The sequence below is a fragment of the Lithobates pipiens genome, unplaced genomic scaffold, assembly GCF_037356315.1.
Source record: "Lithobates pipiens isolate NorthernLeopardFrog02 unplaced genomic scaffold, aLitPip1_a1.2 Scaffold_8, whole genome shotgun sequence".
NCBI classification, from domain to species: domain Eukaryota; kingdom Metazoa; phylum Chordata; class Amphibia; order Anura; family Ranidae; genus Lithobates; species Lithobates pipiens.
The window spans coordinates 640590328-640603150 of record NW_027507903.1 but is presented as its reverse complement, the minus strand read 5'-3'; the positions used below and the strand labels follow the sequence as shown (position 1 = coordinate 640603150).

At 61.4% G+C, this 12823-nt stretch overlaps 1 protein-coding gene across 1 annotated transcript in view; it reads right to left on the bottom strand.

Moving 5' to 3' along the window:
- SRRT (serrate, RNA effector molecule) overlaps positions 1 to 12450 on the bottom strand; it is a 35729-nt gene extending 23279 nt beyond the window's left edge. Inside the window, exons 1-4 of the mRNA XM_077470908.1 lie at positions 12343 to 12450; positions 5783 to 5921; positions 4428 to 4553; positions 2986 to 3132 (exon numbers count right to left, since the gene is read on the bottom strand). Coding sequence (XP_077327034.1) covers positions 2986 to 3132; positions 4428 to 4553; positions 5783 to 5901 — 392 coding nt within the window. The 5' untranslated portion in view covers positions 5902 to 5921; positions 12343 to 12450. The remainder of the gene's footprint in view (positions 1 to 2985; positions 3133 to 4427; positions 4554 to 5782; positions 5922 to 12342) is intronic.
- Positions 12451 to 12823: the final 373 nt, after the last annotated feature.

The following is a 12823-nucleotide window of genomic DNA, read 5'->3' as shown; positions in this document are numbered from 1 at the left end:
AAGAACCTGAAAATCAGGAGGTACCCTGGTCTTCATTACAAGGGAAGAACCTGAAAATCAGGAGGTACCCTGGTCTTCATTACAAGGGAAGAACCTGAAAATCAGGAGGTACCCTGGTCTTCATTACAAGGGAAGAACCTGAAAATCAGGAGGTACCCTGGTCTTCATTACAAGGGAAGAACCTGAAAATCAGGAGGTACCCTGGTCTTCATTACAAGGGAAGAACCTGAAAAATCGTGGAGGTACCCTGGTCTTCATTACAAGGGAAGAACCTGAAAAATCGTGGAGGTAGCCTGGTCTTCATTACAAGGGAAGAACCTGAAAAATCAGGAGGTACCCTGGTCTTCATTACAAGGGAAGAACCTGAAAAATCAGGAGGTACCCTGGTCTTCATTACAAGGGAAGAACCTGAAAATCAGGAGGTAGCCTGGTCTTCGTTACAAGGGAAGAACCTGAAAAATCGTGGAGGTACCCTGGTCTTCATTACAAGGGAAGAACCTGGTCTTCGTTACAAGGGAAGAACCTGAAAAATCGTGGAGGTAGCCTGGTCTTCATTACAAGGGAAGAACCTGAAAAATCGTGGAGGTAGCCTGGTCTTCATTACAAGGGAAGAACCTGAAAAATCGTGGAGGTAGCCTGGTCTTCGTTACAAGGGAAGAACCTGAAAAATCGTGGAGGTACCCTGGTCTTCATTACAAGGGAAGAACCTGGTCTTCGTTACAAGGGAAGAACCTGAAAAATCGCGGAGGTAGCCTGGTCTTCGTTACAAGGGAAGAACCTGAAAAATCGTGGAGGTACCCTGGTCTTCATTACAAGGGAAGAACCTGAAAGATCGTGGAGGTAGCCTGGTCTTCATTACAAGGGAAGAACCTGGTCTTCGTTACAAGGGAAGAACCTGAAAATTCGTGGAGGTAGCCTGGTCTTCATTACAAGGGAAGAACCTGAAAAATCGTGGAGGTACCCTGGTCTTCATTACAAGGGAAGAACCTGGTCTTCGTTACAAGGGAAGAACCTGAAAAATCGTGGAGGTACCCTGGTCTTCGTTACAAGGGAAGAACCTGAAAAATCGTGGAGGTAGCCTGGTCTTCATTACAAGGGAAGAACCTGGTCTTCGTTACAAGGGAAGAACCTGAAAAATCGTGGAGGTACCCTGGTCTTCATTACAAGGGAAGAACCTGGTCTTCATTACAAGGGAAGAACCTGAAAATTCGTGGAGGTACCCTGGTCTTCATTACAAGGGAAGAACCTGAAAAATTGTGGCGGTACCCTGGTCTTCATTACAAGGGAAGAACCTGAAAAATCGTGGAGGTACCCTGGTCTTCATTACAAGGGAAGAACCTGAAAAATCGTGGAGGTACCCTGGTCTTCATTACAATGCAAGAACCTGAAAATTCGTGGAGGTACCCTGGTCTTCATTACAATGCAAGAACCTGAAAAATCGTGGAGGTACCCTGGTCTTCATTACAAGGGAAGAACCTGGTCTTCATTACAAGGGAAGAACCTGAAAATTCGTGGAGGTACCCTGGTCTTCATTACAAGGGAAGAACCTGAAAAATCGTGGAGGTACCCTGGTCTTCATTACAAGGGAAGAACCTGAAAAATCGTGGAGGTACCCTGGTCTTCATTACAAGGGAAGAACCTGAAAAATCAGGGAGGTACCCTGGTCTTCATTATAAAAAAGGGAAGAACCTGAAAAATCGGGGGGTACCCTGGTCTTCATCATAAGGGAAGAACCTGAAAATCAGGAGGTACCCTGGTCTTTTCACTGTCATAAGGGAGGTAGTTAAAATGACACATCCTGGTCTTTTTGCTGTCGTCATAAAAGAAGCTGAATCCAGGAAGTACCTTGATCTTCTCGTTGTCAGAAGAGAGGAAGTTGAAGCTCTTGGCAGGATCATTAGGTAATTGAAACATAAGGATAACTAATAAGAAACGGGTACATAGGGTATACTCCTTGCTGATAAAGTAAAACCGTATATGCAATTCGGGTTTATGGACACCAATTACAGGAACGGCTTACTCTCTGCCGACAATAGTCACCTCTTAGGATCGCCGTGTATAGAATAGATACGATTGCCATCTTTCCATTTCTACTTTTATGTATTATTTAATAAGAGATTCAATCTGGCTTGTGAAATTCTTGGCACTCCTGTCTATCCTCCCTCCTCTCTAAGCTTGCCGCAACAATAGACCATCTGCTGCTCCCACAACTTTTTCTCAGGTCTGATTGCTGCAGGTGTTGCAGCGCAGAGAGAACAATAGATGGCCAAGCTGTTCTGTTCTTTGTCCTTCATCGGAAATATAATGGTGGGCGGGGGGGGAGGGAACATATCCACATGCAGCACAATACACAATGTCTAAAGCCTGGTACACACAATCGAATTGTTGGCCAACAGAGCATCAGACTCTTGTCCCAAAGGCGCGTGCCAGGATTTTGTCTTGCATACAAACGGTACACAATTGTCGTCCAACAAACAGGAACGTAGTGACGCATTGCACGAATTTCAGCTCTTGAGCGCCACCCTTTGGGCAACTTATGCTAATGCAGTGTTTGGCAAGCATTGATTCTGAGCATGCGTGTTTGTACTTTGGACTTGTGTACACACCATATGAAAATCTGACAACAGGCCGTTGTACGCCGAAAATGTACTGGCCTGCCATCCAACATTTGTTGGCGGAAAGTTGGACAACAATTGCCTGATGGAGCATAGTACTAACGGTCGGATTTTAGGCCAACAGTTTGTCATCACACAATTCCCGGCCGAAAATCCGACCGTGTGTACGAGGCTTAAGATGCTTGAAGAGAGCGCCGATTGCAACAGGAGAGGAAGAGAGCGATTCAGGAGGAAGACATAAAAATAAAAAATTCACTTTAAATTAGAAAAGCAATTCTTATACACATTACACTCTAGTTTTGTTTGTGTAGCTAATACAAGATAATGCATTAAACAAAACATATACATACATCTTAAAACACGCATTTACCTGGCTTGTATGGGGATACCAGGATGCTGCATGACGTGCATGTCGGGATGCCCCCATGGCTGTGGCGGACCGTAGGCTGGGCCACCGGAAGTGCCGGAATATGGCATATCATAGCCGCTGTGATAAGGGTCAGAGCTGTGATCATCCCTAAGAAAAAAGTCAGATAAACAACAAAACAGGGGGGGGCAAGGCTGGCCCTCGCATGCCACACAGGTGGGGACAAGGCTGGCCCTCGCATGCCACACAGGTGGGGACAAGGCTGGCCCTCGCATGCCACACAGGTGGGGACAAGGCTGGCCCTCGCATGCCACACAGGTGGGGACAAGGCTGGCCCTCGCATGCCACACAGGTGGGGACAAGGCTGGCCCTCGCATGCCACACAGGTGGGGACAAGGCTGGCCCTCGCATGCCACACAGGTGGGGACAAGGCTGGCCCTCGAAAATTGAAAGCAAACATGCGGGGACAAGGCTGGCCCTCGCATTGAAAGCAAACACGCGGGGACAAGGCTGGCCCTCGCATTGAAAGCAAACACGCGGGGACAAGGCTGGCCCCTCGCTCCCACTCACTCACTCAGGCGGGGGGACAAGGCTGGCCCCTCGCTCCCACTCACTCACTCAGGCGGGGGGACAAGGCTGGCCCCTCGCTCCCACTCACTCACTCAGGCGGGGGTACAAAGCTGGCCCCTCGCTCCCACTCACTCACTCACTCAGGCGGGGGGACAAGGCTGGCCCCTCGCTCCCACTCACTCACTCACTCAGGCGGGGGGACAAGGCTGGCCCCTCGCTCCCACTCACTCACTCACTCAGGCGGGGGGACAAGGCTGGCCCCTCGCTCCCACTCACTCACTCAGGCGGGGGGACAAGGCTGGCCCCTCGCTCCCACTCACTCACTCAGGCGGGGGGACAAGGCTGGCCCCTCGCTCCCACTCACTCACTCAGGCGGGGGGACAAGGCTGGCCCCTCGCTCCCACTCACTCAGGCGGGGGGACAAGGCTGGCCCCTCGCTCCCACTCACTCAGGCGGGGGGACAAGGCTGGCCCCTCGCTCCCACTCACTCACTCAGGCGGGTGGACAAGGCTGGCCCCTCGCTCCCACTCACTCACTCAGGCGGGTGGACAAGGCTGGCCCCTCGCTCCCACTCACTCACTCAGGCGGGTGGACAAGGCTGGCCCCTCGCTCCCACTCACTCACTCAGGCGGGGGGACAAGGCTGGCCCCTCGCTCCCACTCATTCACTCAGGCGGGGGGACAAGGCTGGCCCCTCGCTCCCACTCACTCAGCCGGGGACAAGGCTGGCCCCTCGCTCCCACTCATTCACTCAGGCGGGGGGACAAGGCTGGCCCCTCGCTCCCACTCACTCAGCCGGGGACAAGGCTGGCCCACCCACGCAAACAGGCACGGGGACAAGGGTGGCCCTCAAACCCACAGTGGTATAGTCCTCACCAATCTCTTCTCATACGCTTCTGAGGGGGGCTCATGTCATGGCGCGGAGGAGAGAACCTCTCCCGTCTGCTTCTGTCATAATCACGGTACTCTCTGCTCCTCCTCTCCCGTCCTCGGTCCCATTCTCTGCAGGAGGAAACACAAGAACAAACCATTAAAATGACAATACAGCGAGACTGCTCGGCCTCTCATCAACTTCCATGAACTCTGGGCGCAAATTTCTATAGAGCATTATAAGAGTCAGGTCCCGTCTAACAAATATGGTCGTCTTTTGTGCCAACAGTGTCGCATTTCTGCGGCTGTGTGTCCCTCCAATGTCCTCCATACAAGACTGGTGGGCTCTTCCCACTTCTCCCCTGGGCTTTCATGAACTGTCATACATGTAAAAAAATAAAAAAAATAAAAAAGACTTCTAGTCTTCCCTGTCCACTATGATGTCATAACCTGACAGGAGACTCCTAGTCTTCCCCATGACATCATAACTTGCCAGAAGACTCCTCGACCCCCATGACATCATAACCTGACCAAGAGGGAAGGAGACTCCTAGTCTTCCCCCACATGATGTCATAGCTTGCCTGAAAGGCCAGAAGACTCCTCGACCCCCATGACGTCATAACCTGATTCAGAGGGAAGGAGACTCCTAGTCTCCCCCCCCTCCCCCCTATAATGTCATAGCTTGACTGACAGGGCCAGGGACTCGTGGTCTGTCACCCCCACAAACCATAAAACCAAACCCATACTGATCAATTCCAATTGCATCATGGGAATTGTAGTATAATACAGCGATGCGGAGCAGCGTTATGTCTTACGTCTTTTCTTACTACGACCCTCCAGTTGTTCGGGAACAACTCCCCCCATCATGCTTAGTCATGTCCGTGAATGTCAGTTTTTACAATGCCTCGTGGGACTTGTAGTTTGGACGGAGGGCCGTAGTTTGAAGATCCATCCCTGGCTTAATGGGCATCTCCACCTATACTACTACTTCCCATTGGCCTCCCCTCTCCTCCCACTGCACTCACCTACCTTTGCTTAGAATCACCCGACACCCATGTCTGCTGGTGTATTGATTTCTCATTGGTCAGCACTTGTCACATAGACCGCGGTGACTGAGCACTGCAAGCTATTGCACGAAATACGCAGCCTTGAAATCCGTTCAACAGGGAAACTGCACAATAGCTCAACAGTCATTGGGTCACCACAGTCATGTGACAGCACTGACCAATAAGAGTCTCTGCCTACTCCCAAGGACAAAAAGGGGGGGGGTGAGTAAATATCCCTTTCTGGGTCCTCCACTGAACTTTAAAAAAGGGCAAGGAGCTCCTGTTAATGAAGGACGGTGGTATCGGCCGCATCACCTGTCACTCCAGTCGTCTCTCCTCCTCTCGTCCCGCTCTCTGGAACGATCGTAGTCGCTCCTCTCCCTCCTGAATTTGTCTCTGCGGCGGCGGTCGTACTCATCATCGCTGTCCGCCATCTTGTACGCTTAGGATGGTTCTACGAGGAACAAAATATATACATCAGTGCTAGGAATCCAATTCCTGAAAAGGAAATACTTCAGATATAAGTGTGGGGGAGGGGAGGGTCTGATCTATAGAGCAGAGACCGTGTTTTATTACAGGGGCTCAGTCACACCGCTGTGTTCAGGAAACAAACACCCCCCAGAGGGTCCTACTGACTGTGACCTCATAGATCCCCGATTACCCCACCCGCCATACTTGGCTGTACTGCCTGGATCCCCCCCCAGGACTCTCAATACTCTCTGGGGCCCCTCAGTCTCCAGGACAGCCAGGCCCCACCGTCTCCCCCAGAACCCTCCTCACTCTTCATGGCCTCCCAGAACCATCATCCCTACTCCCCGGGTCCTCCAGACCTCTCTACCTTTTCATGTCGTCCCACACCCTGGCACTCATCACCCTTCGCCAGACCACCCCCAGCCACCTCCGCTGCACCCCCCCCCCTCCTCCACCGCTCCCTCCATCCTATCGCCACTCTCCGCTGCCCCCTCCTATCGCCACTCTCCGCTGCTCGCTCCCTCCCTCCTCTGCACCCCCTTCTCCTCGCCACCCTCCGCTGCTCCCTCCCTCCCTCCTCTGCACCCCCTTCTCCTCGCCACCCTCTGCTGCTCCTCCCTCCTATAACCACCCTCCGCTGCACCCCCTGCTCCCTCCCTCCTAACGGCCACCCTCCGCCACCACCCTCCCTCCTATCGCCACTCTCCGCTGCCCCCCCTCCTCACCACCCTCCCTCCTATCGCCACACTCCGCTGCCCCCCCTCACCACCCTCCGCTGCTCCCTCCTCCTATCGCCACCCTCCGCTGCCCCCCCCCTCCTCACCACCCTCCCTCCTTATCGCCACTCTCCGCTGCTCCCTCCCTATCGCCACCCTCCGCCACACCCCCTCCTATCGCCACCCTCCGCCGCTCCCTCCCTCCTATCGCCACCCTCCCTCCGCTGCCCCCCTCCTCCCCACCCTCCCTCCTATCGCCACTCTCCGCTGCTCCCTCCCTATTGCCACCCTCCGCCGCTCCCTCCCCCCCTCCGCCGCAACCCCTCCGCTCCACCCTCCCCTCCCATCGCCACTCTCCGCTGCTCCCTCCCTATTGCCACCCTCCGCCGCTCCCTCCCCCCCATCCGCCACACCCCCTCTATCGCCACTCTCCGCCACTCCCTCCCTCCTATCGCCACCCTCCGCCGCTCCCTCCTATCGTCACCCTCCGCCGCTCCCTCCTATCGCCACCCTCCGCCGCTCCCTCCTATCGCCACCCTCCTCCCTCCTATCGCCACCCTCCCCTCCCCTCCACTGCCCCCTCGCCACCACCCTCCCTCCCATCGCCACTCTCCGCGGCCCCCCCCCTCGCACCCTCCGCTGCTCCCTCCCTCCTATCGCCACCCTCCGCTGCCCCCCCTCCTCACCACCCTCCTCCTATCGCCACTCTCCGCTGCTCCCTCCCTATCGCCACCCTCCGCCGCACCCTCCCTCCGCTGCCGCCCCTCCTATCGCCACCCTCCGCCGCTCCCTCCCTCCTATCGCCACCCTCCGCCGCACCCTCCCTCCGCTGCCCCCCTCCTATCGCCACCCTCCGCCGCTCCCTCCCTCCTATCGCCACCCTCCGCCGCTCCCTCCCTCCTATCGCCACCCTCCGCCGCTCCCTCCCTCCTATCGCCACCCTCCCTCCCATCGCCACTCTCCGCTGCCCCCCTCCGCTGCTCCCTCCCTATCGCCACCCTCCGCTGCCCCCCTCCCTCCTATCGCCACTCTCCGCTGCTCCCTCCCTATTGCCACCCTCACCGCTCCCTCCCCCCCTCCCTCCTATCGCCACTCTCCGCTGCTCCCTCCCTATTTGCCACCCCTCCGCCGCTCCCTCCCCCCCCCTCCGCCGCACCCTCCCTCCGCTCCACCCTCCCTCCTATCGCCACCCTCCGCCGCTCCCTCCCTATCGCCACCCTCCGCCACACCCTCCCTCCGCTGCCCCCCCTCCTCACCACCCTCCCTCCTATCGCCACCCCTTCTCCCATCGCCACCCTCCCTCCCATCACCCTCCGCCGCTCCCCCCCTATCGCCACCCTCCGCTCCCTCCCCCTATCGCCACCCTCCGCCGCTCCCTCCCCCCTATCGCCACCCTTCACCGCTCCCTCCCCCCCTCCGCCGCTCCCTCCCCCCCTCCGCCACTCCCTCCTATCGCCACCTCCGCCGTTCCCTCCCCCCTCCGCCGCACCCCCTCCGCTGCTCCCTCCCTCCTATCGCCCCCTCCGCTGCCCCCCCTCCTCACCACCCTCCCTCCTATCGCCACCCTCCGCTGCCCCCCACTCCTCATCCACCCTTCGCAGACACCCCCGCCACCCTCCGCTGCACCCCCCTCCTCGCCACCCCTCCACCGCTCCCTCCCTTCCTATCGCCACCCTCCGCTGCCCCCCTCCTATCGCCACTCTCCGCTGCTCGCTCCCTCCTCCTCTGCACCCCCTTCTCCTCGCCACCCTCCGCTGCTCCCTCCCTCCCTATAACCACCCTCCGCTGCACCCCCTGCTCCCTCCCTCCTATCGCCACCCTCCGCTGCCCCCCCCCTCGCCACCACCCTCCCTCCTATCGCCACTCTCCGCTGCCCCCCCTCCTCACCACCCTCCCTCCTATCGCCACTCTCCGCTGCCCCCCTCGCTGCTCCCTCCCTCCTATCGCCACCCTCCGCTGCCCCCCCCTCCTCACCACCCTCCCTCCTATCGCCACTCTCCGCTGCTTCCCTCCCTATTTCCACCTCGCCCGCTCCCCTCCCCCCCTCCGCCGCACCCCCTCCGCTCCACCCTCCCTCCTATCGCCACTCTCCGCTGCTCCCTCCCTATTGCCACCCTCCGCCGCTCCCTCCCCCCCCTCCGCCGCACCCCTCCGCTGCACCTCCCTCCTATCGCCACCCTCCCCTCCCATCGCCACCCTCCGCCGCTCCCTCCCTCCCATCGCCACCCTCCGCCTCTCCCTCCCTCCCATCGCCACCCTCCGCAGCTCCCTCCCTCCCATCGCCACCCTCCGCCGCTCCCTCCCATCGCCACCCTCCGCGCTCCCTCCCATCGCCACCCTCCGCCGCTCCCTCCCCCCTCCGCTACCCCCCCCTCGCCACCCTCCGCTGCCCCCCCTCGCCACCCTCCCGCTGCCCCCCCTCGCACCCTCCGCTGCCCCCCTCCGCCACCCTCCGCTGCCCCCCCTCCTCACCACCCTCCCTCCTATCGCCACTCTCCGCTGCCCCCCCTCGCCACCCTCCGCTGCTCCCTCCCTCCTATCGCCACCCTCCGCTGCCCCCCTCCTCGCCACCCTCCGCTGCCCCCCTCCTCACCACCCTCCCCCCTATCGCCACCCTCCGCGCTCCTCCCCTCTCCCACCCTCCGCCGCTCCCTCCTCCCCTATCGCCACCCTCCGCGCTCCCTCCCCCCCTCCGCCACCCTCCGCCGCTCCCTCCCCCCTCCGCCACCCTCCGCCGCTCCCTCCCTCCTATCGCCACCCTCCCCCCTCCGCTGCTCCCTCCCTCCTATCGCCACCCTCCGCTGCCCCCTCCCCCCTCCGCTGCTCCCTCCCTCCTATCGCCACCCTCCTCTGCCCCCCCTCCTATCGCCACCCTCCTCTGCCCCCCCTCCTATCGCCACCCTCCGCTGCCCCCCCTCCCTATCGCCACCCTCCGCTGCCCCCCCTCCTAACGCCACCCTCGCTGCCCCCCCTCCTATCGCCACCCTCCGCTGCCCCCCCCTCCTAACGCCACCCTCCGCTGCCCCCCCTCCTAACGCCCCCCTCCTAACGCCACCCTCCTCTGCCCCCCCTCCTAACGCCACCCTCCGCTGCCCCCCCTCCTATCGCCACCCTCCGCTGCCCCCCTCCTATCGCCACCCTCCGCTGCCCCCCTCCTAACGCCACCCTCCGCTGCCCCCTCCCCCTCCTCTGCCCCCCTCCTATCGCCACCCTCCTCTGCCCCCCCTCCTATCGCCACCCCCCTCTGCCCCCCCTCCTATCGCCACCCTCCGCTGCCCCCCCTCCTATCGCCACCCTCCGCTGCCCCCCCTCCTAACGCCACCCTCCGCTGCCCCCCTCCTATCGCCACCCTCCGCTGCCCCCCCTCCTAACGCCACCCTCCGCTGCCCCCCCTCCTAACGCCCCCCTCCTAACGCCACCCTCCTCTGCCCCCCTCCTAACGCCACCCTCCGCTGCCCCCCCTCCTATCGCCACCCTCCGCTGCCCCCCCTCCTATCGCCACCCTCCGCTGCCCCCCCTCCTAACGCCACCCTCCGCTGCCCCCCTCCTAACGCCCCCTCCTAACGCCACCCTCCTCTGCCCCCCCTCCTAACGCCACCCTCCCGCTGCCCCCCCTCCTATCGCCACCCTCCGCTGCCCCCCCCTCCTATCGCCACCCTCCGCTGCCCCCCCCTCCTATCGCCACCCTCCGCTGCCCCCCTCCTATCGCCACCCTCCGCTGCCCCCCCTCCCTATCGCCACCCTCCGCTGCCCCCTCCTATCGCCACCCTCCGCTGCCCCCCCTCCTATCGCCACCCTCCGCTGCCCCCCCTCCTATCGCCACCCTCCGCTGCCCCCCCTCCTATCGCCACCCTCCGCTGCCCCCCTCCTATCGCCACCCTCCGCTGCCCCCCTCCTATCGCCACCCTCCGCTGCCCCCCCTCCTATCGCCACCCTCCGCTGCCCCCCCTCCTATCGGCCACCCTCCGCTGCCCCCCCTCCTATCGCACCCTCCGCTGCCCCCTCCTATCGCCACCCTCCGCTGCCCCCCTCCTATCGCCACCCTCCGCTGCCCCCCCTCCTATCGCCCACCCCTCCGCCTGCCCCCCTCCTATCGCCACCCTCCGCTGCCCCCCCTCCTATCGCCACCCCTCCGCTGCCCCCCCTCCTATCGCCACCCTCCGCTGCCCCCCTCCTATCGCCACCCTCCGCTGCCCCCCCTCCTATCGCCACCCTCCGCTGCCCCCCTCCTATCGCCACCCTCCGCTGCCCCCCCTCCTATCGCCACCTCCGCTGCCCCCCCTCCTATCGCCACCCTCCGCTGCCCCCCCTCCTATCGCCACCCTCCGCTGCCCCCCCTCCTATCGCCACCCTCCGCTGCCCCCCTCCTATCGCCACCCTCCGCTGCCCCCCCCTCCTATCGCCACCCTCCCGCTGCCCCCCCCTCCTATCGCCACCCCTCCGCTGCCCCCCCCTCCTATCGCCACCCTCCGCTGCCCCCCTCCTATCGCCACCCTCCGCTGCCCCCCTCCTATCGCCACCCTCCGCTGCCACCCCTCCTATCGCCACCCTCCCGCTGCCACCCTCCTATCGCCACCTCCCGCTGCCCCCCCTCCTATCGCCACCCTCCGCTGCCCCCCCTCCTATCGCCACCCTCCGCTGCCCCCCCTCCTATCGCCACCCTCCGCTGCCACCCTCCTATCGCCACCCCTCCGCTGCCACCCCTCCTATCGCCACCCCTCCGCTGCCCCCCCTCCTATCGCCACCCTCCGCTGCCCCCCTCCTATCGCCACCCTCCGCTGCCCCCCCTCCTATCGCCACCCTCCGCTGCCCCCACTCCTATCGCCACCCTCCGCTGCCCCCCCTCCTATCGCCACCCTCCGCTGCCCCCCCTCCTATCGCCACCCTCCCGCTGCCCCCCCCTCTATCGCCACCCTCCGCTGCCCCCCCTCCTATCGCCACCCTCCGCTGCCCCCCCTCCTATCGCCACCCTCCGCTGCCCCCCCCTTCCTATCGCCACCCTCCGCTGCCCCCCTCCTATCGCCACCCTCCGCTGCCCCCCCTCCTATCGCCACCCTCCGCTGCCCCCCTCCTATCGCCACCCTCCGCTGCCCCCCCTCCTATCGCCACCCTCCGCTGCCCCCCCTCCTATCGCCACCCTCCGCTGCCCCCCCTCCTATCGCCACCCTCCGCTGCCCCCCCTCCCTATCGCCACCCTCCGCTGCCCCCCCCTCCTATCGCCACCTCCGCTGCCCCCCCCCTCCTATCGCCACCCTCTGCTGCCCCCCTCCTATCGCCACTCTCCGCTGCTCCCTCCCTCCTATCGCCACTCTCCGCTGCTCCCTCCCTCCTCGCCACCCTCCTCTGCACCCCTTCTCCTCCTATCGCCACCCACCGCTGCACCCCCCTCCTCGCCACCCTCCACTGCCCCCTCCTATCGCCACCCTCCTCTGCGCCCCCACTGGTCCCGCATCACTTTTTGGGTCCCTCAAAGGCCCCTATTACTTTACATCCCCACCCCAGAATCCCTCATCCTCCGTGGCCCTTGGTGACTCTGCAGGGTCCCCACATTCATTTGTAGTTAGGGCCCCTCGCTCTCCTCTGGGGGGTTTCTCCAGGCCTCATGACTTTTCTTGCCCCTAGGACCCCCCTCGATCCGGTAACTCTCTATGGCTCCTCCACCTCCCCCAGCCCAGCGTCCCCGCTCACCTCGCCTCACCGTCCTTCTTCTTCCTCTCCGGATCGCCTCACTGCGGATACACACAATGATGGAGGCGGGAAGGGAAGGATATTCGTCACTTCCTGCCTAGACCGGAAACCACTTGTTCAGTCAGAATCAGCAACCATCAAAACCTCAAACGGAAATGACGAATCGTCGCTGCATCTTGTTACACCCTGCATCTACCAACACCGCAGTAAGCCTACAGTCTAGACCTGGCGGCCATCTTAAATGAGGGCAAAGTCTTCCTATGCCCTCTTCCTTCTCTTTTTCTCAGGAACAGAAATAAGTTCCTTGTCATGCGAGGTCTTCCGAGCCCCGTAAAATAATTATTTCCCCATCCCCCTGGCCCAAAACAGTGACCAAAGAACAAGGTTTCTGCTTCCTGTCTGGACCGGAAGATGCCAACCTGTGAGAGAATCTGAAAACGCAGCGGCCATCTTAAGTACTGGCAAACCGGTTCATTTATTT